The sequence below is a fragment of the Leptodactylus fuscus genome, chromosome 1, assembly GCF_031893055.1.
Source record: "Leptodactylus fuscus isolate aLepFus1 chromosome 1, aLepFus1.hap2, whole genome shotgun sequence".
NCBI classification, from domain to species: Eukaryota; Metazoa; Chordata; class Amphibia; order Anura; family Leptodactylidae; genus Leptodactylus; species Leptodactylus fuscus.
This window is the reverse complement of record NC_134265.1, coordinates 15,033,555-15,058,244: the sequence shown is the minus strand read 5'-3', so window position 1 is coordinate 15,058,244 and position 24,690 is coordinate 15,033,555. Positions and strand designations below refer to the sequence as shown.

The 24,690-nt window shown below is 46.2% G+C and overlaps 3 protein-coding genes across 3 annotated transcripts in view; 2 read left to right on the top strand and 1 right to left on the bottom strand.

Moving 5' to 3' along the window:
* LOC142189903 (uncharacterized) overlaps positions 1-24,690 on the bottom strand; it is a 490,808-nt gene that overhangs the window by 130,570 nt on the left and 335,548 nt on the right. The window lies entirely within an intron of this gene.
* The window catches only part of LOC142189591 (uncharacterized), a 308,382-nt gene that overhangs the window by 180,058 nt on the left and 103,634 nt on the right, over positions 1-24,690 (top strand). The window contains exon 13 of the mRNA XM_075262203.1: positions 18,262-18,794. Coding sequence (XP_075118304.1) covers positions 18,262-18,794 — 533 coding nt within the window. The remainder of the gene's footprint in view (positions 1-18,261; positions 18,795-24,690) is intronic.
* Positions 16,366-17,210, top strand: LOC142189342 (uncharacterized). The gene is made up of 3 exons (XM_075262141.1): positions 16,366-16,821; positions 16,905-16,969; positions 17,061-17,210. Exons 1-3 carry the CDS (start codon positions 16,398-16,400, stop codon positions 17,208-17,210), a joined length of 639 nt encoding a protein of 212 aa, XP_075118242.1. The 5' UTR covers positions 16,366-16,397.

Genomic DNA, 24,690 nt, shown 5'->3' with positions numbered 1-24,690 from the left:
GTGTGAAGGTGAATGGGAAAAGGACCGCATACTTCCAACAGGCCCGAGGGGTCAGACAAGGCTGTAGCCTGAGCCCAACGCTCTTCAACATCTATATCAATGAACTGGCTACAGCCCTGGAGGCCTCACCAACCCCAGGCCTCACCCTGAACGACCAGGAGGTGAAGTTCCTGCTATACGCCGACGACCTCCTACTCCTGGCCCCCACCGAGAAAGACCTTCAAGAAAGCCTGTCAGTGCTGGAAAAATTCAGCACCACATGGGCCCTACCCATCAACCAGAAGAAGACCAAAGTCATGGTATTTCAGAAGAAGGGCCACAATAAAGCCCCCACCCCACAATTCACACTGAACGGCTCCACACTGGAGAAAACCAACAGCTACACCTACCTGGGGCTGGAGCTCAGCCAATCGGGAAGCTTCAAAGCAGCAATAGAAACCCTGAAAGCAAAAGCCTGCAGAACCTTCTACGCCATCAGAAGACAACTGTACCACCTCAAACCACCGGTGAGGGTCTGGCTGAAGATATTTGATGCAGTCATCTCCCCGATCCTTCTCTATGGCAGTGAGGTTTGGGGCCCAGCCACCTACCCAGACCAGTCAAAGTGGGATTTCATTCCAACAGAGAACTTCCACCTGGAGTTCTGCAAATACCTGCTCCATGTCCATCGCAACACCACCAACATGGCCTGCAGGGCAGAGCTAGGCAGACTCCCCCTATGGCTCACCATACAGAAGAGGGCGCTAGCTTTCCAGGCACACATCCAGGGGAACAACCCCGACTCCTACCACCACCAAGCATGGCTAAGCCACCTGAGCAAACCAGACACTCACCAACCAAACAACAGCCAACCACCAAACCAAAAACACCAACAGATGATAACCAAGGCCGAAATAAAGGCGACCACAGAGGCAAATAGAGAGCGGTACATTGAAGAATGGAGAAACGAAATAAATAACTCCAAGAAACTCACCGTGTACCAATCCCTACAAAGGGACTACACCATGGCCACCTACCTGGAGAGAATACGCCACCCCAAGCACAGACAGACCCTGAGCCGGTACAGACTGAGCGCCCACAACCTAGAGATAGAGACGGGGCGATACAGGCAGACGTACAAGCCACGGGAGAAGAGACTGTGCCAGCACTGTGACCAGGGGGTCCTAGAAGACGAGACCCACTTCCTGCTACACTGCACCAAATACTCAGCTGTGAGGGCCGTCTACTACCAAAGACTCTCTGCCCACATCCCAGACTTCATATCTGCAGACGAGAAGAGGAAACTCTACATCCTACTGGGAGAAGAAGAAGCCACTGTGGAGATCGCTGCCCAATACGTGTCCAGCTGTCACCAAACAAGAGGAAGATGAGACTCCATGGACTGTTATATTTATCCCAATACACCCGCCCCGCCCCACCTCCCTATATAGCGGTCATCAACGAAGAGGAAGATGAGACTACATGGACTGTTATAACCCAAACCACCCCCCCATACCCACCACTCACCCACCCGAATCCAACTCCCCCCCCCCACTTTACTAGCTTTGGCAATGCCAAATACCTATTCGGACGTGCCAATAAAGCTTTTTTGATTTGATTATATCAGTGCCATATGTAATATATACAGGTATATCTATGTATATCTCTGTATATATCAGTGCCATATTTAATATATACAGGTATATCTATGTATATATCAGTGCCATATGTAATATATACAGGTATATCTATGTATATGTATGTATATATCAGTGCCATATGTAATATATACAGGTATATTTATGTATATGTATATATCAGTGCCATATGTAATATATACAGGTATATCTATGTATATATCAGTGCCATATGTAATATATACAGGTATATCTATGTATATATCAGTGCCATATGTAATATATACAGGTATATATATGTATATATCAGTGCCATATGTAATATATACAGGTATATCTATGTATATATCAGTGCCATATGTAATATATACAGGTATATTTATGTATATGTATATATCAGTGCCATATGTAATATATAGAGGTATATCTATGTATATATCAGTGCCATATGTAATATATAGAGGTATATCCATGTGTATGTATATATCAGTGCCATATGTAATATATACAGGTATATCTATGTATATATCAGTGCCATATGTAATATATAGAGGTAAATCTATGTATATATCAGTGCCATATGTAATATATAGAGGTAAATCTATGTATATATCAGTGCCATATGTAATATATACAGGTATATCTATGTATATATCAGTGCCATATGTAATATATACAGGTATATCTATGTATATATCAGTGCCATATGTAATATATACAGGTATATCTATGTATATATCAGTGCCATATGTAATATATACAGGTATATCTATGTATATATCAGTGCCATATGTAATATATACAGGTATATTTATGTATATATCAGTGCCATATGTAATATATACAGGTACCAAATACTCAGCTGTGAGGGCCGTCTACTACCAAAGACTCTCTGCCCACATCCCAGACTTCATATCTGCAGACGAGAAGAGGAAACTCTACATCCTACTGGGAGAAGAAGAGGCCACTGTGGAGATCGCTGCCCAATACGTGACCAGCTGTCACCAAACCAGAGGAAGATGAGACTCCATGGACTGTTATATTTATCCCAAAACACCCGCCCCACCCACCCCCACCTCCCCATATAGCAGCCACCAACGAAGAGGAAGACGAGACTCCACGGACTGTTATACCCCAAACAAACCGCCCTGCCCCACCCCACCTCCAACCCCCCCCCCATATAGCAGTCACCAACGAAGAGGAAGATGAGACTCCATGGACTGTTATAACCCAAACCCCCCCCCATACCCACCACCCACCCAACCCAACTCCCCCCCCCACACACACACACACACTTTACTAGCTTTGGCAATGCCAAATACCTATTCGGACGTGCCAATAAAGCATTTTTTGATTTGATTTGATTTGATTTGATTTGATCTATGTATATATCAGTGCCATATGTAATATATACAGGTATATCTATGTATATATCAGTGCCATATGTAATATATAGAGGTATATCTATGTATATGTATGTATACATCAGTGCCATATGTAATATATAGAGGTATATCTATGTATATGTATGTATACATCAGTGCCATATGTAATATATACAGGAATATCTATGTATATATCAGTGCCATATGTAATATATACAGGTATATCTATGTATATATCAGTGCCATATGTAATATATACAGGTATATCTATGTATATATCAGTGCCATATGTAATATATACAGGTATATCTATGTATATATCAGTGCCATATGTAATATATACAGGTATATCTATGTATATATCAGTGCCATATGTAATATATAGAGGTATATCTATGTATATGTATGTATACATCAGTGCCATATGTAATATATAGAGGTATATCTATGTATATGTATGTATACATCAGTGCCATATGTAATATATACAGGAATATCTATGTATATATCAGTGCCATATGTAATATATACAGGTATATTTATGTATATGTATATATCAGTGCCATATGTAATATATAGAGGTATATCTATGTATATATCAGTGCCATATGTAATATATAGAGGTATATCTATGTATATATCAGTGCCATATGTAATATTTATAGGTATATCCATGTGTATGTATATATCAGTGCCATATGTAATATATACAGGTATATCTATGTATATATCAGTGCCATATGTAATATATAGAGGTATATCTATGTATATATCAGTGCCATATGTAATATATATAGGTATATCCATGTGTATGTATATATCAGTGCCATATGTAATATATACAGGTATATCTATGTATATATCAGTGCCATATGTAATATATACAGGTATATTTATGTATATATCAGTGCCATATGTAATATATATAGGTATATCTATGTGTATGTATATATCAGTGCCATATGTAATATATAGAGGTATATCTATGTATATATCAGTGCCTTATGTAATATATAGAGGTATATCTATGTATGTATCAGTGCCATATGTAATATATAGAGGTATATCTATGTATATATCAGTGCCATATGTAATATATACAGGTATATCTATGTATATATCAGTGCCATATGTAATATATAGAGGTATATCTATGTATATATCAGTGCCATATGAAATATATACAGGTATATCTATGTATATATCAGTGCCATATGTAGTATATACAGGTATATCTATGTATATATCAGTGCCATATGTAATATATAGAGGTATATCTATGTATATATCAGTGCCATATGTAATATATACAGGTATATCTATGTATATATCAGTGCCATATGTAATATATATAGGTATATCTATGTGTATGTATATATCAGTGCCATATGTAATATATACAGGTATATCTATGTATATATCAGTGCCATATGTAGTATATACAGGTATATCTATGTATATATCAGTGCCATATGTAATATATATAGGTATATCTATGTGTATGTATATATCAGTGCCATATGTAATATATACAGGTATATCTATGTGTATGTATATATCAGTGCCATATGTAATATATACAGGTATATCTATGTATATATCAGTGCCATATGTAGTATATACAGGTATATCTATGTGTATGTATATATCAGTGCCATATGTAATATATACAGGTATATCTATGTGTATGTATATATCAGTGCCATATGTAATATATACAGGTATATCTATGTATATATCAGTGCCATATGTAATATATATAGGTATATCTATGTGTATGTATATATCAGTGCCATATGTAATATATACAGGTATATCTATGTATATATCAGTGCCATATGTAATATATAGAGGTATATCTATGTATATATCAGTGCCATATGTAATATATATAGGTATATCTATGTGTATGTATATATCAGTGCCATATGTAATATATACAGGTATATCTATGTATATATCAGTGCCATATGTAATATATAGAGGTATATCTATGTATATATCAGTGCCATATGTAATATATACAGGTATATCTATGTATATATCAGTGCCATATGTAATATATAGAGGTATATCTATGTATATATCAGTGCCATATGTAATATATAGAGGTATATCTATGTATATATCAGTGCCATATGTAATATATAGAGGTATATCTATGTATATATCAGTGCCATATGTAATATATAGAGGTATATCTATGTATATATCAGTGCCATATGTAATATATACAGGTATATCTATGTATATATCAGTGCCATATGTAATATATAGAGGTATATCTATGTATATATCAGTGCCATATGTATACATGAGCAGGAATGTGTACCTCCTATATTCCTATTGATACCATACACATATACAATGTCTCTCTTGGCCAGTTCTGGCGCCCTCTATAGACACTTCCCTCTCGCTGCTCCTGTACTGAGGGGAATAGATGGCAGTGTCTGGCGGCAGCTCCTCTAAGCAGCTCCATTCTAGTCACCTCAGTACTGACCAGTCTACATTGGAGTTGGTTCTCGCAGCTTCTCCCTCCATCTTCCCTTCCGGCCTCCATCCCCCGCAGCCTTCTCCTCCTGTGTAACCCGGCACTGGCCTGGATAGCTCCGCCCACACCACAGGCTGATCACATGGTCATGACGTCACCGGAAGTGTTTTAACCCTCTAGGATATGGCAACTACCGTGTGTGTGTGTACTGTGCTGAAGAGAGAGACTGAGGTAAGAGGAATGGCTTACATGGGACTGTATGTGAGGAGGGGGAGGGAGTGATGTATTACATGGGACTGTATGTGAGGGGGGAGGGAGTGATGTAGTTACATGGGACTGTATGTGAGGAGGGGGAGGGAGGGATGTAGTTACATGGGACTGTATGTGAGGAGGGGGGAGGGAGTGATGTAGTTACATGGGACTGTATGTGAGGAGGGGGAGGGAGGGATGTAGTTACATGGGACTGTATGTGAGGAGGGGGGAGGGAGTGATGTAGTTACATGGGACTGTATGTGAGGAGGGGGAGGGAGGGATGTAGTTACATGGGACTGTATGTGAGGAGGGGGGGGGGAGTGATGTAGTTACATGGGACTGTATGTGACGAGGGGGGAGGGAGTGATGTAGTTACATGGGACTGTATGTGAGGAGGGGGGAGGGAGTGATGTAGTTACATGGGACTGTATGTGAGGAGGGGGAGGGAGTGATGTATTTACATGGGACTGTATGTGAGGAGGGGGAGGGAGTGATGTAGTTACATGGGACTGTATGTGAGGAGGGGGGAGGGAGGGATGTAGTTACATGGGACTGTATGTGAGGAGGGGGAGGGAGTGATGTATTTACATGGGACTGTATGTGAGGAGGGGGAGGGAGTGATGTAGTTACATGGGACTGTATGTGAGGAGGGGGAGGGAGTGATGTATTTACATGGGACTGTATGTGAGGAGGGGGAGGGAGTGATGTAGTTACATGGGACTGTATGTGAGGAGGGGGAGGGAGGGATGTAGTTACATGGGACTGTATGTGAGGAGGGGGGAGGGAGTGATGTAGTTACATGGGACTGTATGTGAGGAGGGGGAGGGAGGGATGTAGTTACATGGGACTGTATGTGAGGAGGGGGGGGGAGTGATGTAGTTACATGGGACTGTATGTGACGAGGGGGGAGGGAGTGATGTAGTTACATGGGACTGTATGTGAGGAGGGGGGAGGGAGTGATGTAGTTACATGGGACTGTATGTGAGGAGGGGGAGGGAGTGATGTATTTACATGGGACTGTATGTGAGGAGGAGGAGGGAGTGATGTAGTTACATGGGACTGTATGTGAGGAGGGGGAGGGAGTGATGTAGTTACATGGGACTGTATGTGAGGAGGGGGAGGGAGTGATGTAGTTACATGGGACTGTATGTGACGAGGGGGGAGGGAGTGATGTAGTTACATGGGACTGTATGTGAGGAGGGGGGAGGGAGTGATGTAGTTACATGGGACTGTATGTGAGGAGGGGGAGGGAGTGATGTATTTACATGGGACTGTATGTGAGGAGGGGAGGGAGGGATGTAGTTACATGGGACTGTATGTGAGGAGGGGGGAGGGAGTGATGTAGTTACATGGGACTGTATGTGAGGAGGGGGAGGGAGTGATGTAGTTACATGGGACTGTATGTGAGGAGGGGGGGAGGGAGTGATGTAGTTACATGGGACTGTATGTGAGGAGGGGGAGGGAGTGATGTAGTTACATGGGACTGTATGTGAGGAGGGGAGGGAGGGATGTAGTTACATGGGACTGTATGTGAGGAGGGGGGAGGGAGTGATGTAGTTACATGGGACTGTATGTGAGGAGGGGGAGGGAGTGATGTAGTTACATGGGACTGTATGTGAGGAGGGGGGAGGGAGTGATGTAGTTACATGGGACTGTATGTGAGGAGGGGGAGGGAGTGATGTAGTTACATGGGGACTGTATGTGAGGAGGGGGAGGGAGTGATGTAGTTACATGGGACTGTATGTGAGGGGGGGGATTGATGTAGTTACATGGGACTGTATGTGAGGAGGGGGAGGGAGGGATGTAGTTACATGGGACTGTATGTGAGGAGGGGGGAGGGAGTGATGTAGTTACATGGGACTGTATGTGAGGAGGGGGAGGGAGTGATGTAGTTACATGGGACTGTATGTGAGGGGGGGGGATTGATGTAGTTACATGGGACTGTATGTGAGGAGGGGGAGGGAGGGATGTAGTTACATGGGACTGTATGTGAGGAGGGGGAGGGAGTGATGTAGTTACATGGGACTGTATGTGAGGAGGGGGGAGGGAGTGATGTAGTTACATGGGACTGTATGTGAGGGGGGGGGATTGATGTAGTTACATGGGACTGTATGTGAGGAGGGGGAGGGAGGGATGTAGTTACATGGGACTGTATGTGAGGAGGGGGAGGGAGTGATGTAGTTACATGGGACTGTATGTGAGGAGGGGGAGGGAGTGATGTAGTTACATGGGACTGTATGTGAGGAGGGGGAGGGAGTGATGTAGTTACATGGGACTGTATGTGAGGGGGGGGATTGATGTAGTTACATGGGACTGTATGTGAGGAGGGGGAGGGAGGGATGTAGTTACATGGGACTGTATGTGAGGAGGGGGAGGGAGTGATGTAGTTACATGGGACTGTATGTGAGGAGGGGGAGGGAGTGATGTAGTTACATGGGACTGTATGTGAGGGGGGGGGATTGATGTAGTTACATGGGACTGTATGTGAGGAGGGGGAGGGAGGGATGTAGTTACATGGGACTGTATGTGAGGAGGGGGAGGGAGTGATGTAGTTACATGGGACTGTATGTGAGGAGGGGGAGGGAGTGATGTAGTTACATGGGACTGTATGTGAGGAGGGGGGAGGGAGTGATGTAGTTACATGGACTGTATGTGAGAGGGGGGAGGGAGTGATGTAGTTACATGGGACTGTATGTGAGGAGGGGGAGGGAGGGATGTAGTTACATGGGACTGTATGTGAGGAGGGGGGGAGGGAGTGATGTAGTTACATGGGACTGTATGTGAGGAGGGGGAGGGAGTGATGTAGTTACATGGGACTGTATGTGAGGAGGGGGGAGGGAGTGATGTAGTTACATGGGACTGTATGTGAGGAGGGGAGGGAGGGATGTAGTTACATGGGACTGTATGTGACGAGGGGGAGGGAGTGATGTAGTTACATGGGACTGTATGTGAGGAGGAGGAGGGAGTGATGTAGTTACATGGGACTGTATGTGAGGAGGGGGGGAGGGAGTGATGTAGTTACATGGGACTGTATGTGAGGAGGGGGAGGGAGTGATGTAGTTACATGGGACTGTATGTGAGGAGGGGGGAGGGAGTGATGTAGTTACATGGGACTGTATGTGAGGAGGGGGAGGGAGTGATGTAGTTACATGGGACTGTATGTGAGGGGGGGGGGATTGATGTAGTTACATGGGACTGTATGTGAGGAGGGGGAGGGAGGGATGTAGTTACATGGGACTGTATGTGAGGAGGGGGAGGGAGTGATGTAGTTACATGGGACTGTATGTGAGGAGGGGGGAGGGAGTGATGTAGTTACATGGGACTGTATGTGAGGAGGGGGAGGGAGTGATGTAGTTACATGGGACTGTATGTGAGGAGGGGGAGGGAGGGATGTAGTTACATGGGACTGTATGTGAGGAGGGGGAGGGAGTGATGTAGTTACATGGGACTGTATGTGAGGAGGGGGAGGGAGTGATGTAGTTACATGGGACTGTATGTGAGGAGGGGGAGGGAGTGATGTAGTTACATGGGACTGTATGTGAGGAGGGGGAGGGAGTGATGTAGTTACATGGGACTGTATGTGAGGAGGGGGAGGGAGTGATGTAGTTACATGGGACTGTATGTGAGGAGGGGGAGGGAGTGATGTAGTTACATGGGACTGTATGTGAGGAGGGGGAGGGAGTGATGTACTTACATGGGACTGTATGTGAGGAGGGGGAGGGAGTGATGTAGTTACATGGGACTGTATGTGAGGAGGGGGAGGGAGTGATGTAGTTACATGGGACTGTATGTGAGGAGGGGGAGGGAGTGATGTAGTTACATGGGACTGTATGTGAGGAGGGGGAGGGAGTGATGTAGTTACATGGGACTGTATGTGAGGAGGGGGGGAGGGAGTGATGTAGTTACATGGGACTGTATGTGAGGAGGGGGAGGGAGGGATGTAGTTACATGGGACTGTATGTGAGGAGGGGGAGGGAGGGATGTAGTTACATGGGACTGTATGTGAGGAGGGGGAGGGAGTGATGTATTACATGGGACTGTATGTGAGGAGGGGGAGGGAGTGATGTAGTTACATGGGACTGTATGTGAGGAGGGGGAGGGAGTGATGTATTACATGGGACTGTATGTGAGGAGGGGGAGGGAGTGATGTATTACATGGGACTGTATGTGAGGAGGGGGAGGGAGTGATGTAGTTACATGGGACTGTATGTGAGGAGGGAGTGATGTAGTTACATGGGACTGTATGTGAGGAGGGGGAGGGAGTGATGTATTACATGGGACTGTATGTGAGGAGGGGGAGGGAGTGATGTAGTTACATGGGACTGTATGTGAGGGGGGAGGGAGTGATGTAGTTACATGGGACTGTATGTGAGGAGGGGGAGGGAGTGATGTAGTTACATGGGACTGTATGTGAGGAGGGGGAGGGAGTGATGTAGTTACATGGGACTGTATGTGAGGAGGGGGAGGGAGTGATGTAGTTACATGGGACTGTATGTGAGGAGGGGGAGGGAGTGATGTAGTTACATGGGACTGTATGTGAGGAGGGGGGAGGGAGTGATGTAGTTACATGGGACTGTATGTGAGGAGGGGGAGGGAGTGATGTAGTTACATGGGACTGTATGTGAGGAGGGGGAGGGAGTGATGTAGTTACATGGGACTGTATGTGAGGAGGGGGAGGGAGTGATGTAGTTACATGGGACTGTATGTGAGGAGGGGGGAGGGAGTGATGTAGTTACATGGGACTGTATGTGAGGAGGGGGGAGGGAGTGATGTATTACATGGGACTGTATGTGAGGGGGGAGGGAGTGATGTAGTTACATGGGACTGTATGTGAGGAGGGGGAGGGAGTGATGTAGTTACATGGGACTGTATGTGAGGAGGGGGGAGGGAGTGATGTAGTTACATGGGACTGTATGTGAGGAGGGGGAGGGAGTGATGTATTACATGGGACTGTATGTGAGGAGGGGGAGGGAGTGATGTAGTTACATGGGACTGTATGTGAGGAGGGAGTGATGTAGTTACATGGGACTGTATGTGAGGAGGGGGAGGGAGTGATGTATTACATGGGACTGTATGTGAGGAGGGGGAGGGAGTGATGTAGTTACATGGGACTGTATGTGAGGGGGGAGGGAGTGATGTAGTTACATGGGACTGTATGTGAGGAGGGAGAGGGAGTGATGTAGTTACATGGGACTGTATGTGAGGAGGGGGAGGGAGTGATGTAGTTACATGGGACTGTATGTGAGGAGGGGGAGGGAGTGATGTAGTTACATGGGACTGTATGTGAGGAGGGGGAGGGAGTGATGTAGTTACATGGGACTGTATGTGAGGAGGGGGGAGGGAGTGATGTAGTTACATGGGACTGTATGTGAGGAGGGGGGAGGGAGTGATGTATTACATGGGACTGTATGTGAGGGGGGGAGGGAGTGATGTAGTTACATGGGACTGTATGTGAGGAGGGGGAGGGTGTGATGTATTACATGGGACTGTATGTGAGGAGAGGGAGGGAGTGATGTAGTTACATGGGACTGAATGTGAGGAGGGGGAGGGAGTGATGTAGTTACATGGGACTGTATGTGAGGAGGGAGTGATGTAGTTACATGGGACTGTATGTGAGGAGGGGGAGGGAGTGATGTAGTTACATGGGACTGTATGTGAGGAGGGGGGGAGTGATGTAGTTACGTGGGACTGTATGTGAGGAGGGGGAGGGAGTGATGTTACATGGGACTGTATGTGAGGAGGAGGAGGGAGGGAGTGATGTAGTTACATGGGACTGTATGTGAGGAGGGGGAGGGAGTGATGTAGTTACATGGGACTGTATGTGAGGAGGGGGAGGGAGTGATGTAGTTACATGGGACTGTATGTGAGGAGGGGGAGGGAGTGATGTAGTTACATGGGACTGTATGTGAGGAGGGGGAGGGAGTGATGTAGTTACATGGGACTGTATGTGAGGAGGGGGATGGAGTGATGTAGTTACATGGGACTGTATGTGAGGAGGGGGGAGGGAGTGATGTAGTTACATGGGACTGTATGTGAGGAGGGGGAGGGAGTGATGTAGTTACATGGGAATGTATGTGAGGAGGGGGAGGGGAGTGATGTAGTTACATGGGACTGTATGTGAGGAGGGGGAGGGGAGTGATGTAGTTACATGGGAATGTATGTGAGGAGGGGGAGGGAGTGATGTAGTTACATGGGACTGTATGTGAGGAGGGGAAGGGAGTGATGTAGTTACATGGGACTGTATGTGAGGAGGGGGAGGGAGTGATGTAGTTACATGGGACTGTATGTGAGGAGGGGGAGGGAGTGATGTAGTAACATGGGACTGTATGTGAGGAGGGAGTGATGTAGTTACATGGGACTGTATGTGAGGAGGGGGAGGGAGTGATGTAGTTACATGGGACTGTATGTGAGGAGGGAGTGATGTAGTTACATGGGACTGTATGTGAGGAGGGAGTGATGTAGTTACATGGGACTTTATTTGAGGAGGGGGAGGGAGGGATGTACAGTTAGGGCCAGAAATATTTGGACAGTGACAAGTTTTGTTATTTTAGCTGTTTACTAAAACATGTTCAGAAATACAAATATATATATAATATGGGCTGAAAGTGCACACTCCCAGCTGCAATATGAGAGTTCCCACATCCAAATCGGAGAAAGGGTTTAGGAATCATAGCTCTGTAATGCATAGCCTCCAATTTTTTAATTGGACAATGGACTCTAAGGGCTGCAATTAACTCTGAAGGCATCTCCCTCGTAAACCTGTAGTCAATGAAGTAGTTAAAAGGTCTGGGGTTGATTCCAGGTGTGTGGTTTTGCATTTGGAAGCTGTTGCTGTGACCAGACAACATGCGGTCAAAGGAACTCTCAATTGAGGTGAAGCAGAACGTCCTGAGGCTGAAAAGAAAGAAAAAATCCATCAGAGAGATAGCAGACATGCTTGGAGTAGCAAAATCAACAGTCGGGTACATTCTAAGAAAAAAGGAATTGACTGGTGAGCTTGGGAACTCAAAAAGGCCTGGGCGTCCACGGATGACAACAGTGGTGGATGATCGCCGCATACTTTCTTTGGTCAAGAAGAACCCGTTCACAACATCAACTGAAGTCCAGAACACTCTCAGTGAAGTAGGTGTATCTGTCTCTAAGTCAACAGTAAAGAGAAGACTCCATGAAAGTAAATCCAAAGGGTTCACATCTAGATGCAAACCATTCATCAATTCCAAAAATAGACAGGCCAGAGTTACATTTGCTGAAAAACACCTCAAGAAGCCAGCTCAGTTCTGGAAAAGTATTCTATGGACAGATGAGACAAAGATCAACCTGTACCAGAATGATGGGAAGAAAAAAGTTTGGAGAAGAAAGGGAACGGCACATGATCCAAGGCACACCACATCCTCTGTAAAACATGGTGGAGGCAACGTGATGGCATGGGCATGCATGGCTTTCAATGGCACTGGGTCACTTGTGTTTATTGATGACATAACAGCAGACAAGAGTAGCCGGATGAATTCTGAAGTGTCCCGGGATATACTTTCAGCCCAGATTCAGCCAAATGCTGCCAAGTTGATCGGACGGCGCTTCATAGTACAGATGGACAATGACCCCAAGCATACAGCCAAAGCTATCCAGGAGTTCATGAGTGCAAAAAAGTGGAACATTCTGCAATGGCCAAGTCAATCACCAGATCTTAACCCAATTGAGCATGCATTTCACTTGCTCAAATCCAGACTTAGGGCGGAAAGACCCACAAACAAGCAAGACCTGAAGGCTGCGGCTGTAAAAGCCTGGCAAAGCATTAAGAAGGAGGAAACCCAGCGTTTGGTGATGTCCATGGGTTCCAGACTTAAGGCAGTGATTGCCTCCAAAGGATTCGCAACAAAATATTGAAAATAAAAATATTTTGTTTGGGTTATGTTTATTTGTCCAATTACTTTTGAGCTCCTAAAATGTGGAGTGTTTGTAAAGAAATGTCTACAATTCCTACATTTTCTATCAGATATTTTTGTTCAACCCTTCAAATTAAACGTTACAATCTGCACTTGAATTCTGTTGTAGAGGTTTCATTTCAAAACCAATGTGGTGGCATGCAGAGCCCAACTCGCGAAAATTGTGTCACTGTCCAAATATTTCTGGCCCTAACCGTAGTTACATGGGACTGTATGTGAGGAGGGGGGAGGGAGTGATGTACTTACATGGGACTGTATGTGAGGAGGGGGAGGGAGTGATGTAGTTACATGGGACTGTATGTGAGGAGGGGGAGGGAGGGATGTAGTTACATGGGACTGTATGTGAGGAGGGGAGGGAGTGATGTAGTTACATGGGACTGTATGTGAGGAGGGGGAGGGAGTGATGTAGTTACATGGGACTGTATGTGAGGAGGGGGAGGGAGTGATGTAGTTACATGGGACTGTATGTGAGGAGGGGGAGGGAGTGATGTAGTTACATGGGACTGTATGTGAGGAGGGGGAGGGAGGGATGTAGTTACATGGGACTGTATGTGAGAAAGGGGAGGGAGTGATGTAGTTACATGGGACTGTATGTGAGGAGGGGGGAGGGAGTGATGTAGTTACATGGGACTGTATGTGAGGAGGGGGAGGGAGTGATGTAGTTACATGGGACTGTATGTGAGAAGGGGAGGGAGTGATGTAGTTACATGGGACTGTATGTGAGGAGGGGGGAGGGAGTGATGTAGTTACATGGGACTGTATGTGAGGAGGGGGAGGGAGTGATGTAGTTACTTGGGACTGTATGTGAGGAGGGGGAGGGAGTGATGTAGTTACATGGGACTGTATGTGAGGAGGGGGAGGGAGTGATGTAGTTACATGGGACTGTATGTGAGAAGGGGAGGGAGTGATGTAGTTACATGGGACTGTATGTGAGGAGGAGGGAGGGATGTAGTTACATGGGACTGTATGTGAGGAGGGGGAGGGAGTGATGTAGTTACTTGGGACTGTATGTGAGGAGGAGGGAGTGATGTAGTTACATGGGACTGTATGTGAGGAGGGGGAGGGAGTGATGTAGTTACATGGGACTGTATGTGAGGAGGGGGGAGGGAGTGATGTAGTTACATGGGACTGTATGTGAGGAGGGGGAGGGAGTGATGTAGTTACATGGGACTGTATGTGAGGAGGGGGAGGGAGTGATGTAGTTACATGGGACTGTATGTGAGGAGGGGGATGAAGCACTTGGAGCATATTCACACTAGACACTTCCCTCCTGGTTTCTCATATTCTGGGGGTACAGACCAGGGCTCTTGTTCTGTGGCTTTTCTTCCTTTAGGGGGCAGTCAGGGGTCTGTAGTTATTTCATGGTCTCTCCTGAGGTTTATGTTACACGAGGGGTTAATAGTTTAGTCAGCGACTACTAAAGGGGTTTCCAGGTAAATAAACCCTCCTGAATACAGCACAACATGGGGCCTGTAATAGAAGAAATCTTTCCTGGCTTCTCCCTCTGTGCAGTAAAGCTGCCCCAGTCCGGGCCTCTCCGCACTCCCTCTTGTCTCCCATCATATAGGAACCACTAGCTGAGGACGCCCACCATTATGGCCAGTGATTGGCTAAATGGGGGTCTCTAAGCCTTTCCTGTGTGTCAGGAGAGATCAGGAAGTGGGAAATAGCGAGGACTCGGGCAGAGTCAGACCCGGAGTGTCAGGGGTCGCTGATAGGTGGGGGCTGTGTCTTATATTTGGGCTCCATATTGACCTATTTTAGGTAAGGGGTTCTCTGGAGAGACTTTCAGCTCTTAATTCCCCAACTTCTATTTCAGATGAACCAGAGGATTCTGAGCTGTCCCATCCCCCTCCCCCCTCGTGTTCTCTCCTAGTTACCTGTGCTGGGGGGCTGATGTCACGTAACCATAGGAGAGGAGGGTGGAGAGGGGATTCAGGGGTCGGGTGCTGGTTCCAGTCACATGACCCAAGGCCAAAACCCCCTGGCTGACCTCAATGGGAGCTGATCTGCAGTAACAGGGCCTGGCCGCTATACAGGGGTATAGAACCATCTGCTTCCAGCACTGGACACTAAGGAGCCAATAAATCCCAATGATGGGCCAGAAAATCCTACAAACCCCTTTACCTTTATACCGCACTATTGTCAGCCTTACTCTGCCCCAAAAATGTTTCATAAAGACTCATCCTAAGCCGCACAGAACATGAGTGCTAAAATAGCCAAAAACACTTGTGTAATCCCCCCCTCCCCCGAGCACCACTGACCCCTTTATATCCTTTCTACATTACTGTAATGACATTAGTTGTAGCGGTGATTCCAGTCTGTACATCATATAACCAGTGACCAACTATTCACCTCATGTCCAATGTCTACAAAGAGACCAAACATCATCTACACCCAAATATCTCATCACTATCACATTGTTATCTCCAGTTATTGTATTTTATTTCCATTGTCTCATCTTCTCTCCATTCAGGTTCCTACAATATAGAATCCTCTCAGTATCTTCTATAGAAGAGAATATTCCTGATTGTCCCATCAAGGATGGAAAGAGACGGGAACAAGATGGCGGAAAGTCTATTAAATCTCACCCTAGAGATCATCTACCAGCTTACTGGAGAGGTGAGAGATTCTGATGATGTCATCATGACATCATTCTTATCTATAGTAATAACAGATGATAGGACTGGAGAGGTGATGGACTCTGGACATGTATGGAGTGAGATTTATTAATGTGTCTCCCCATAACCAGGATTACACAGTAGTGAGGAAGACCTCTAGTGGGCGCTGTCAGGCTCCTGTGTATGAAGGATATGGAGGAACCCTGAGCCCAATCCCGGAGCCTCCATCTCACCCCCTGATACAGGAGGAGATCAATGGACAGAAGATCCTAGAACTCACCAACAAGATGCTGGAGCTGCTGACTGGAGAGGTGACACTGCTGGGAATGCTGGGACATTATACAGTAACTGGAGGGGTCGGGGTGATGACTGTATCATTATGTTGTCAGGTTCCTATAAGGTGTCAGGATGTCGTTGTCTATTTCTCCATGGAGGAGTGGGAGTATTTAGAAGGACACAAGGATCTGTACAAGGAGGTGATGATGGAGGACCACCAGCCCCTCACATCAGCAGGTAATAGACATGACTATATACACATGGACTTCCATTATTTGTATGTACAGAATGAATTCAGTCCCTGTCTGTGTTTCCTACAGGTAGATCCAGTAAGAGGACAACCCCGGAGAGATGTCCCAGTCCTCTTCTTCCACAGGATGATCAGGTAGATGGAGATATTCCCTATGATGTGTAGACGGCTGTGAAGTCCTTGTGTCTCTTTCCCTTTTCGCTGACTTACAATATTTATTTTCCAGCTTCAGGATAAAGATCTGAACAATGTTATGGCCGTAACAATAAAGGAAGATCCCTATGTGAGTGGTGATGAGGAGTGTGAGGAGGACATTCCTACAGGGAACCGCCCAGGTGAGGAGTCACCACTATATAAAGCACAGAAGGGTCACTGATTCTAGTCAGACATTGTTTAGACTATTTGTTGTTCCCCGATTCAGATAAAATACTAATAATACCTGAATATAAATGTGATACCGCTATAGGGGGCAATAAATGTAGTATAGAATATAATGGAAGGACCTGACATCGATGTGAACGAGGCAAATTTCCTCATCCCCGGCTGTCAGTCCTCGTGAAGGGAAAGAATTTACCAGAATTATATAGCAGATTATTTCAGCTACTGGTAATAATAATCCTCCTGCTCGATCTTCAGGCAGATTCCACCTCAGAGCTCTATGGAAATAAATGGGAGGTGGAAAATCCCGCCTGGCCAGTAAGGAATCTGATGGAGATTCGGGGGCTGATTTGGAAAAATTCTTCTTCTGAATTCGCTGTGTAAGCCTCACCTTAGACCCCAATCACATTATGGAATCTGGACTAGAAAATCTGGTCTGTACATCAGTGACATTTCCCAGCCCGAACTCTGTCCACACACCAGGACTCCCCGTATCTTAGTGGTCTATGACGCTAGGAGTCCCGGCTTCCTTGTGACTCCACAGACGCATACTACATACTGTATGGGACAGCAGATTGGCGGTGACTTTGGGCTGGGAATCTGTTGTTTGTATGAGGTGTAATACAGTAAGATTTATGGCATCCTAAAGTATTATTCCACATAAGTGGCCATATTTACGCAGCTATGGATTGTGTTCACCTCTACAGTGACCTAGAGCAGTGGTGGCGTCTCCTGCCCCGCTTCATTACTATTCACTATCACTGACCTCCATCTCAGCACAGTGAATACTAATGAAGTAGGCCGCGCTGCCATCATTTGCTGCCTGTGATACTGACTTCACTTCTTAACACGGTCTGAAGCGTCTCAGGCAACAGCAGCTCAGTGCGGAATATACTTGAAAGGTTATGTTATTCAAAAATAGTAACATCAGTTTTCTTCTTGTCAGATGACTGTACCAGGAGCTCAGAGGGACATCTGATATCTACAGGAGATCCGTATGAAGAACATGACATTACTTTAGATTTTACTGCTACCCAGAGAGTTCACACAGGAGAGAAGCCATATTCATGCCGCGAATGTGGGAAATGTTTTATTCACAAATCAAATCTTAATGTTCATCAAAGGACTCACACAGGAGAGAAGCCATTTTCATGCCCAGAATGTGGGAAAAGTTTTACTCGGAAATCATATTTTGTTGCACATCGAAGAACTCACACAGGAGAGAAGCCATATTCATGCCCAGAATGTGGGAAATGTTTTACGCACAAATCAAATCTTAATGTACATCAAAGGACTCACACAGGAGAGAAGCCATTTTCATGCCCAGAATGTGGGAAAAGTTTTACTCGGAAAGCAGAACTTGTTAGACATCAGAACATTCACACAGGAGAGGAGCCATATTCATGCCCAGAGTGTGGGAAAAGTTTTAAGCAAAAATCAAATCTTATTGTACATCAAAGGACTCACACAGGGGAGAAGCCATATTCATGCCTAGAATGTGGAACATGTTTTACAGACAAATCAAATCTTGTCACACATCAGAAAATTCACACAGGAGAGAAGCCATATTCATGCTCCAAATGTGAGAAATGTTTTTCTTGGAAATCACAACTTGTTGCACATCAAAGAACTCACACATGCCCAGAATGTGTGAAATGTTTTACCTCTAAATCAGAACTTATTAAACATCAGAGAATTCACACAGGAGAGAAACGATATTCATGCCCAGAATGTGGGAAATGTTTTACCTCTAAATCATATCTTGTTGTACATCGAAGAACTCACACAGGAGAGAGGCCATATTTATGCCCAGAATGTGGGAAATGTTTTACGCACAAATCAAATCTTATTGTACATCAAAGGACTCACACAGGAGAGAAGCCATTTTCATGCCCAGAATGTGGGAAAAGTTTTACTCGGAAATCAGAACTTGTTAGACATCAGAAAAGTCACACAGGAGAGGAACCATATTCATGCCCAGAATGTGTGAAATGTTTTATCTCTAAATCAGAACTTATTAAACATCTGAGAATTCATACTTAATCATTGATATTGTTTTGTATCTGTTACAGTTTCAAATCACATAATACAGATTTCGGCAGTATTCTCGGAAAGATTAAAGGGGTTTTCCGGGTGTGTGTGTATATATATATATATAATATATATATATTTTTATTTTATAAAGATCCGAGAGTGTTAGTAATGGGTTAAAGAAGTGCGCCCGTATATCTTTAGCAGTGTTTGGAGTGATTTCTGGGTGTCTCTGGTTTCTGCTAGCATCCTCTGTGTTTATCTGCTGTAGCTTTCTGCTGTGCAGACTTCCTGTGTAGCTGCTGCACTAACTCCCTCTCACTCAGCTCTCCTCTCTCACTCCTACACTCTCCCTCCCACCCATTACTATTCCGCCAACTTTAGATGATTGGAAGATGAGGAGGACCCATCTTTCAGACTCAGGAAAGCCGGTAAGTATTGCAGGGGAGGGAGAAGAGTGATGGTGACGTTTTGTCTTGGAAGCCGTGAAATGGAACTTCACCAGATTATAAAAAAATGTTCCTGGAGTGGTCATATGGGTGATTATCGGTTTTTGGTTTTTTATTTCTTTTTTTTAATTGAAGTAAATTAGAAGTTATGCTGGGAGAGGGAGTTTAGTTTTGGGGTTCTTAGTTGAGTTTGAATAGTCCTCAGCCCCTGGTGTGGGTCCTGGGCTCGTAACTGGGACATAAAAGGCTGCAGCGCCTGCACTACAGAGCAGATCCTGGGAGTGAGAGGAAGGGTCTGCGTCTGTCCTGACACACTGAGAGTCTGGTGAGGTTGTACTGAGCTATGGTGTTCTGTTCATGTGGTTGGTAGTAAGCCACATGCATAGTTTAGTTTTTTACTGTTAGGGTAAGTTCACACAGAGATATTTGGGCAGGATTTTGAGGCCGTATCCACCTCAAAATCCTGACCAAAAAGACAGTTCCCATTTAAAACAATGGTAGCCGCTCAGGTCTTCTTTCTGGGAGCCGTTTCTTCCGGCTCCTGGTAAATAGAAGCGAGATACTCATTCTTCAGGCCGTTTTGCCTCGCGATTCAGCCTGAAGACACTCCCTCCCCCAGACTAGGCCCATTCATTGGGCCTAATCCGGAGCAGAGTGCGCGGCTGGATCCTGGTGCAGTGCATCGGCTTTCAGTCGCAGATACCCGGCTTTTGGTCTCAGGTTCAGGACCAAAAAACTCCATCTGAACTTACCCTTAAATCTTGGAGGGTTTTGTCTGCTGATTTTGCCTGAAGTTAAGGTTGTGTTTTATTTTTGCTTATTCTGTTCCTGACATGAAGGTTTATTTATTGTTTTGCTATTTTTCCAAATAAACCTGTTTGCACCAGACATCGTGTTCCTGTCTCTGAGTGGTTGGGTCTGCACCATTGTTGCTACCGAACTACTTTCTCCACATATGTTGGAAGATGAGGGCAGCCCAATTTAATCTGTCTTAAAGAGGTGAATAGTTTTCCTCTCCCATGTTCTGGGAGAAGGCTGCAGGAGAGATTAAAAAGGAGACCGCCAGCATGGAGGGCTTTGAGAAACAGTTTGGGCAGGTCATCCTACAGCAGCAACAAGGCCAGATGGAAGCCGAGAAGCAACAGCAGCAAGCCCAGACACAGCAGCAGGAGATGAACCTACAGCTTATGGAGAAGTTCTGGATTACCAAAGGACAGCAGGAAAGTGTACTAGTGCAAGAGAGACCCAGAGAGACCTATATGTTGACCCTGCTCAATATATGGTATGTTGAGTTTCAGCATGTGGTGACGTCACACAACAGCCGGTGTTTGGGCAGATGTAGGCATTGCTGGAGTGTATTGAGGCTAGTAGTGGTTACTGTAGACTTATGAAAGTGGGCACACAAGTGCCGCACTTTCACCAGTAGCTCATGCACATTGGGGTAGGTCTTTAAAAACCGTTGCACCACCAAGTTGAAAACGTGGGCCAGGCATGGAACGTGTTTGAGTCTGGCAAGCTCCAGAGCCGCTACCAGGTTCCAGCCATTATCACACATGACTATGCCTGGGCCCAGGTGCAGCGGTGAAATCCACATTGCCGTCTCCTCTAGGATGTCATCGCTTATCTCGGGGGCAGTGTGTTTTCTGTCAGCCAAGCTGATGAGCTTCAGCACAACCTGCTGACGTCTCCCCACACCAGTGCTGCAGCGTTTCCAGCTTGCAGCTGGGGTTGATGTTATGGCGGAGGAGGAGGGTTTGCAAGAACCCCTGTGTTAGGACTGTGCGACAGGTGTGACCATGATATCACAGTCGCAGCCTGTTCCACTGTTTTGTTGCAGTCCAGCATGCATGGGGTTAATCCCCTTGCAGCCGATAGGCGTGGTCGGTCTGCTGACTGACACTGGTGTCAGCCAATCGGCATCTGGCTTAGGCACCTGGGTGGGTTGATTGGTCCCGCCTTCCCTCCATTTAAGGAGGCTGGTTTGGTCGCCGGGTGCTCCAATATCAAAGCAATATCCACATGGTGTTTGTCTGTACAAGACTTTAGTTCGCAGTAAGCTACCTAGTTAGGCAGGTAGGCAGAAATTGCCTTATGGGTTAAAATTGTGGGTTTCCTTAGTTATTATTGTGAAACTCCTACCCTAGGCAGTCTGCTACTTGTGGTACTACAGCTGTAGCTAGCTGTGGTGTGGTGCTACCCAGTAAGCTGCTGGGAGCATACGGTCATATTTGTGTTGTCTAGTGGTGAAGTAAACATGAAGACTAGTATTTATTTAGGCGGCTGCTTTGTCCTGCAGTGGCAACTTCTCTGAGAAGTTATCAGAGAAGCACTTTAGTTTTAGGTGTTCCGGCCGTGAGCTTCACTGTTGGGACTTGTTTACACCTGCATGCCCTGCAGTTCAGAGCCCAGTGGGCTCCGCAGGATATTTATTTTAGTTTTATTTTAATATATACTGCCGACCGTAACACCTTGCCAGGAATCTTGGGCGAGGAGAGGAGGTAGGCTGCCCCAGTTTGCGACCCGGTCCAAGCCTCCACTACATTCACCCAGCCTGTCGTTAGAGAGAAGCAGCTTCCCTGTCCGCATGCGCTTGTCCAAGCGTCGGTGGTCAAGTGGACCTTAGAGCAAAGCGCGGAACTCAGGGCCCGCCTGATGTTATGGGACACGTGCTGGTGCAAGCTGGGACGACACACCAAGAGCAGTAGTGACGGCTAGGGGCAGCATAGCGAAGTGCCGCCGCTTCCATCAGGTCACGGAAGGCCTGAGTCTCCACAAGCATAAACGCCAACATCTCCAGGGTCACCAGTTTTGAGATGTGGCTGTTTAAGGCTTGGGCATTTGGGTGGGATGCCTGCAATCAAACGCCTGGGAGATGGAGAGTTGCTGGGAAGAGGCGCATAATGGTGCAGGCAAAAGGAGCAGAGGCAGGAAAAGGGGAGGATGAGGGTGAACTCCCCAAAGTGTCAGAGGCAGATGTGGAAGTGTCCTGCCTGGAGGTCTGTACTGCAGCGCCAGCACTGGAAACAGTGGAGGAGTCAGTGTCAGCAACTCCGGCCGACGATTATCCTGCATTTGCTCTCTCCCACTGAGCCCAGTGCTTGCCTTTGAAATGACCGCGCATGGCTGAGGTGGTCAGGTTGCTTTTCTCAGAGACCCTATTCAGTTTTTAGTTGCACAGTGTGCAAACCGCACTCAGGTTGTCCTCCGCGCATATGTTGAAAAATCTACACACCATTGAGGGACATGGCCTCGATGGGCGAGTGGCTAGGACAGGGAACATCTTGGGCCTTGCTGGCTCTGGCCTGGTTTCTGTGAAGCAGCTGTCCTCTGCCTTTGGACATGCCTCTGCCTCTAGACACCTTTTTTGGTGCTGTGCTTGCTACCACATCTACACTGCTTTCCCCGCTAGACATCACCCCTGTCCAGGTTGGGTTGGTGGCTTCGTCGTCCACCACCTCCTCTTCCAATTCCTCACTCTGCTCCTCCTCCTGCACACCGCACATAACCACAGCCTGCCCTGATGGCAACTGTGTCTCATCATCATCACTGAGGCCAAGAAATGCAGGAGGGGCAGACTCTTGGGTAGGAACACGACTGGAGGTAGTGGCTGACTGGCTGGTGGAAAAGCCACTGGAAGCATCCGCTAGCCATTGTAACACCTGTTCCTGAAGCTCGGGCCTCGTCAGTGTTGTACCCTGCACCCTGCTTAACGTTGCCACCAAGCCAGGGATTGTGGATGAATGCATGCTAATTTCCTGTTCCTCCGTCGGCAGTACACACATATGGGATATTATCCCCCTAGATACAATTAGAAGAGACAGGTTAACAAGCAGTAGTCATTAATTAAACAATTAAGGCCCTCCTATAAGAGGAACTCCGCCCTACTCAGCCTCAGTATTTTTTATTTCTCTTAAAAGTTTGGAAGAGGCAGGACTCTACTTACTTTCTCTTTTGTTTGTTTTTCAATAGGTTTCATCTATCTTCACAGGCTCCCCCACTCTGAGAACAAAGTCCAGCCAGGGGGAGCTGGCAAGGATATGGCTGGCACATCCCCAGGAAGCCTGTGTAATACATTTGCATCTGGAGGAGGGCATGGCTACTGTACTATGTAGCGATTCAGCTTGGCTGATTTTCCCACAGAATCCTGCTTAGGTAGTTGATTCTGCTGGATGAGACTGCCCAATGAGGAAGCTCAGTGGAACCTGGCAATGCTTACCTCATGTGAAGCGGTGCCATCTTTGATTCTGGCAGATCGCTCTGCACATGTGCAGGATCAAGGAAATCCCGCAAGACTTCAAAGAGGACTTTAGGAATGTGTTTGGCCTGGCTAATCACCAGCTGCCGAAACAATCTGGACCCTCAGAGCTTCTAACTGTGAGTAGGAGCCTTGCTCCACTGGGAAAAAGCAAGTATACGCTTTAGCTTTTTCAAGTTATGCTTAGCAGCAACATGGACTCTGAGCAGGCATGCACAGTTATCATGTGCACAACTATATCAAACCACAGGCCAATACAAGCCACATCATCAAAGGGCTCAGTGAGTAATGTCAAGGCTGATGCCTGACCAATCCTGCTGATCTGCTATGGTAAAGGCAATGAGACCCTTTTTTATGCTTGTCCACTAGAAGCAACGTGGACTGAGCAGAAGTATCCGGTGTTGGCCATGGTCTAAGCACCATCTGCCGAAACAAGCCGGACCCTCAGAGCTGCCAACTGTAAGTAGGAGCTTTGCTCCACTGGGAAAGCAAGTGTTTGCTTTGTTTTAATGCTTATCCACTAGCAGCAGCATGGATACTGAGCATGCCCAGTTATCGTGTGCAGGGCTGCTATGCACTGGGTACAGTGCGTTGGCTGTTTACAACCTAGTGTTACACAGTTCATGTGCATTTGCAACCCATAACTGGCATGGGAACACCGCTATTGTGCAGTTGGGCATGCACATTGATATCTTACAAACCCATGGGGGTCACTGTGAGTGTACAGATTGCGGGTGTATTAG

Coding starts and splice junctions, on each gene's coding strand:
- LOC142189342 (XM_075262141.1), top strand. CDS start 16,398: ATGTATGGAGTGAGATTTATTAATGTGTCTCCCCATAACCAGGATTAC. Junction 16,822..16,904: donor CCAGCCCCTCACATCAGCAG/GTAATAGACATG, acceptor TGTTTCCTACAG/GTAGATCCAGTAAGAGGACA. Junction 16,970..17,060: donor TTCTTCCACAGGATGATCAG/GTAGATGGAGAT, acceptor TTTATTTTCCAG/CTTCAGGATAAAGATCTGAA.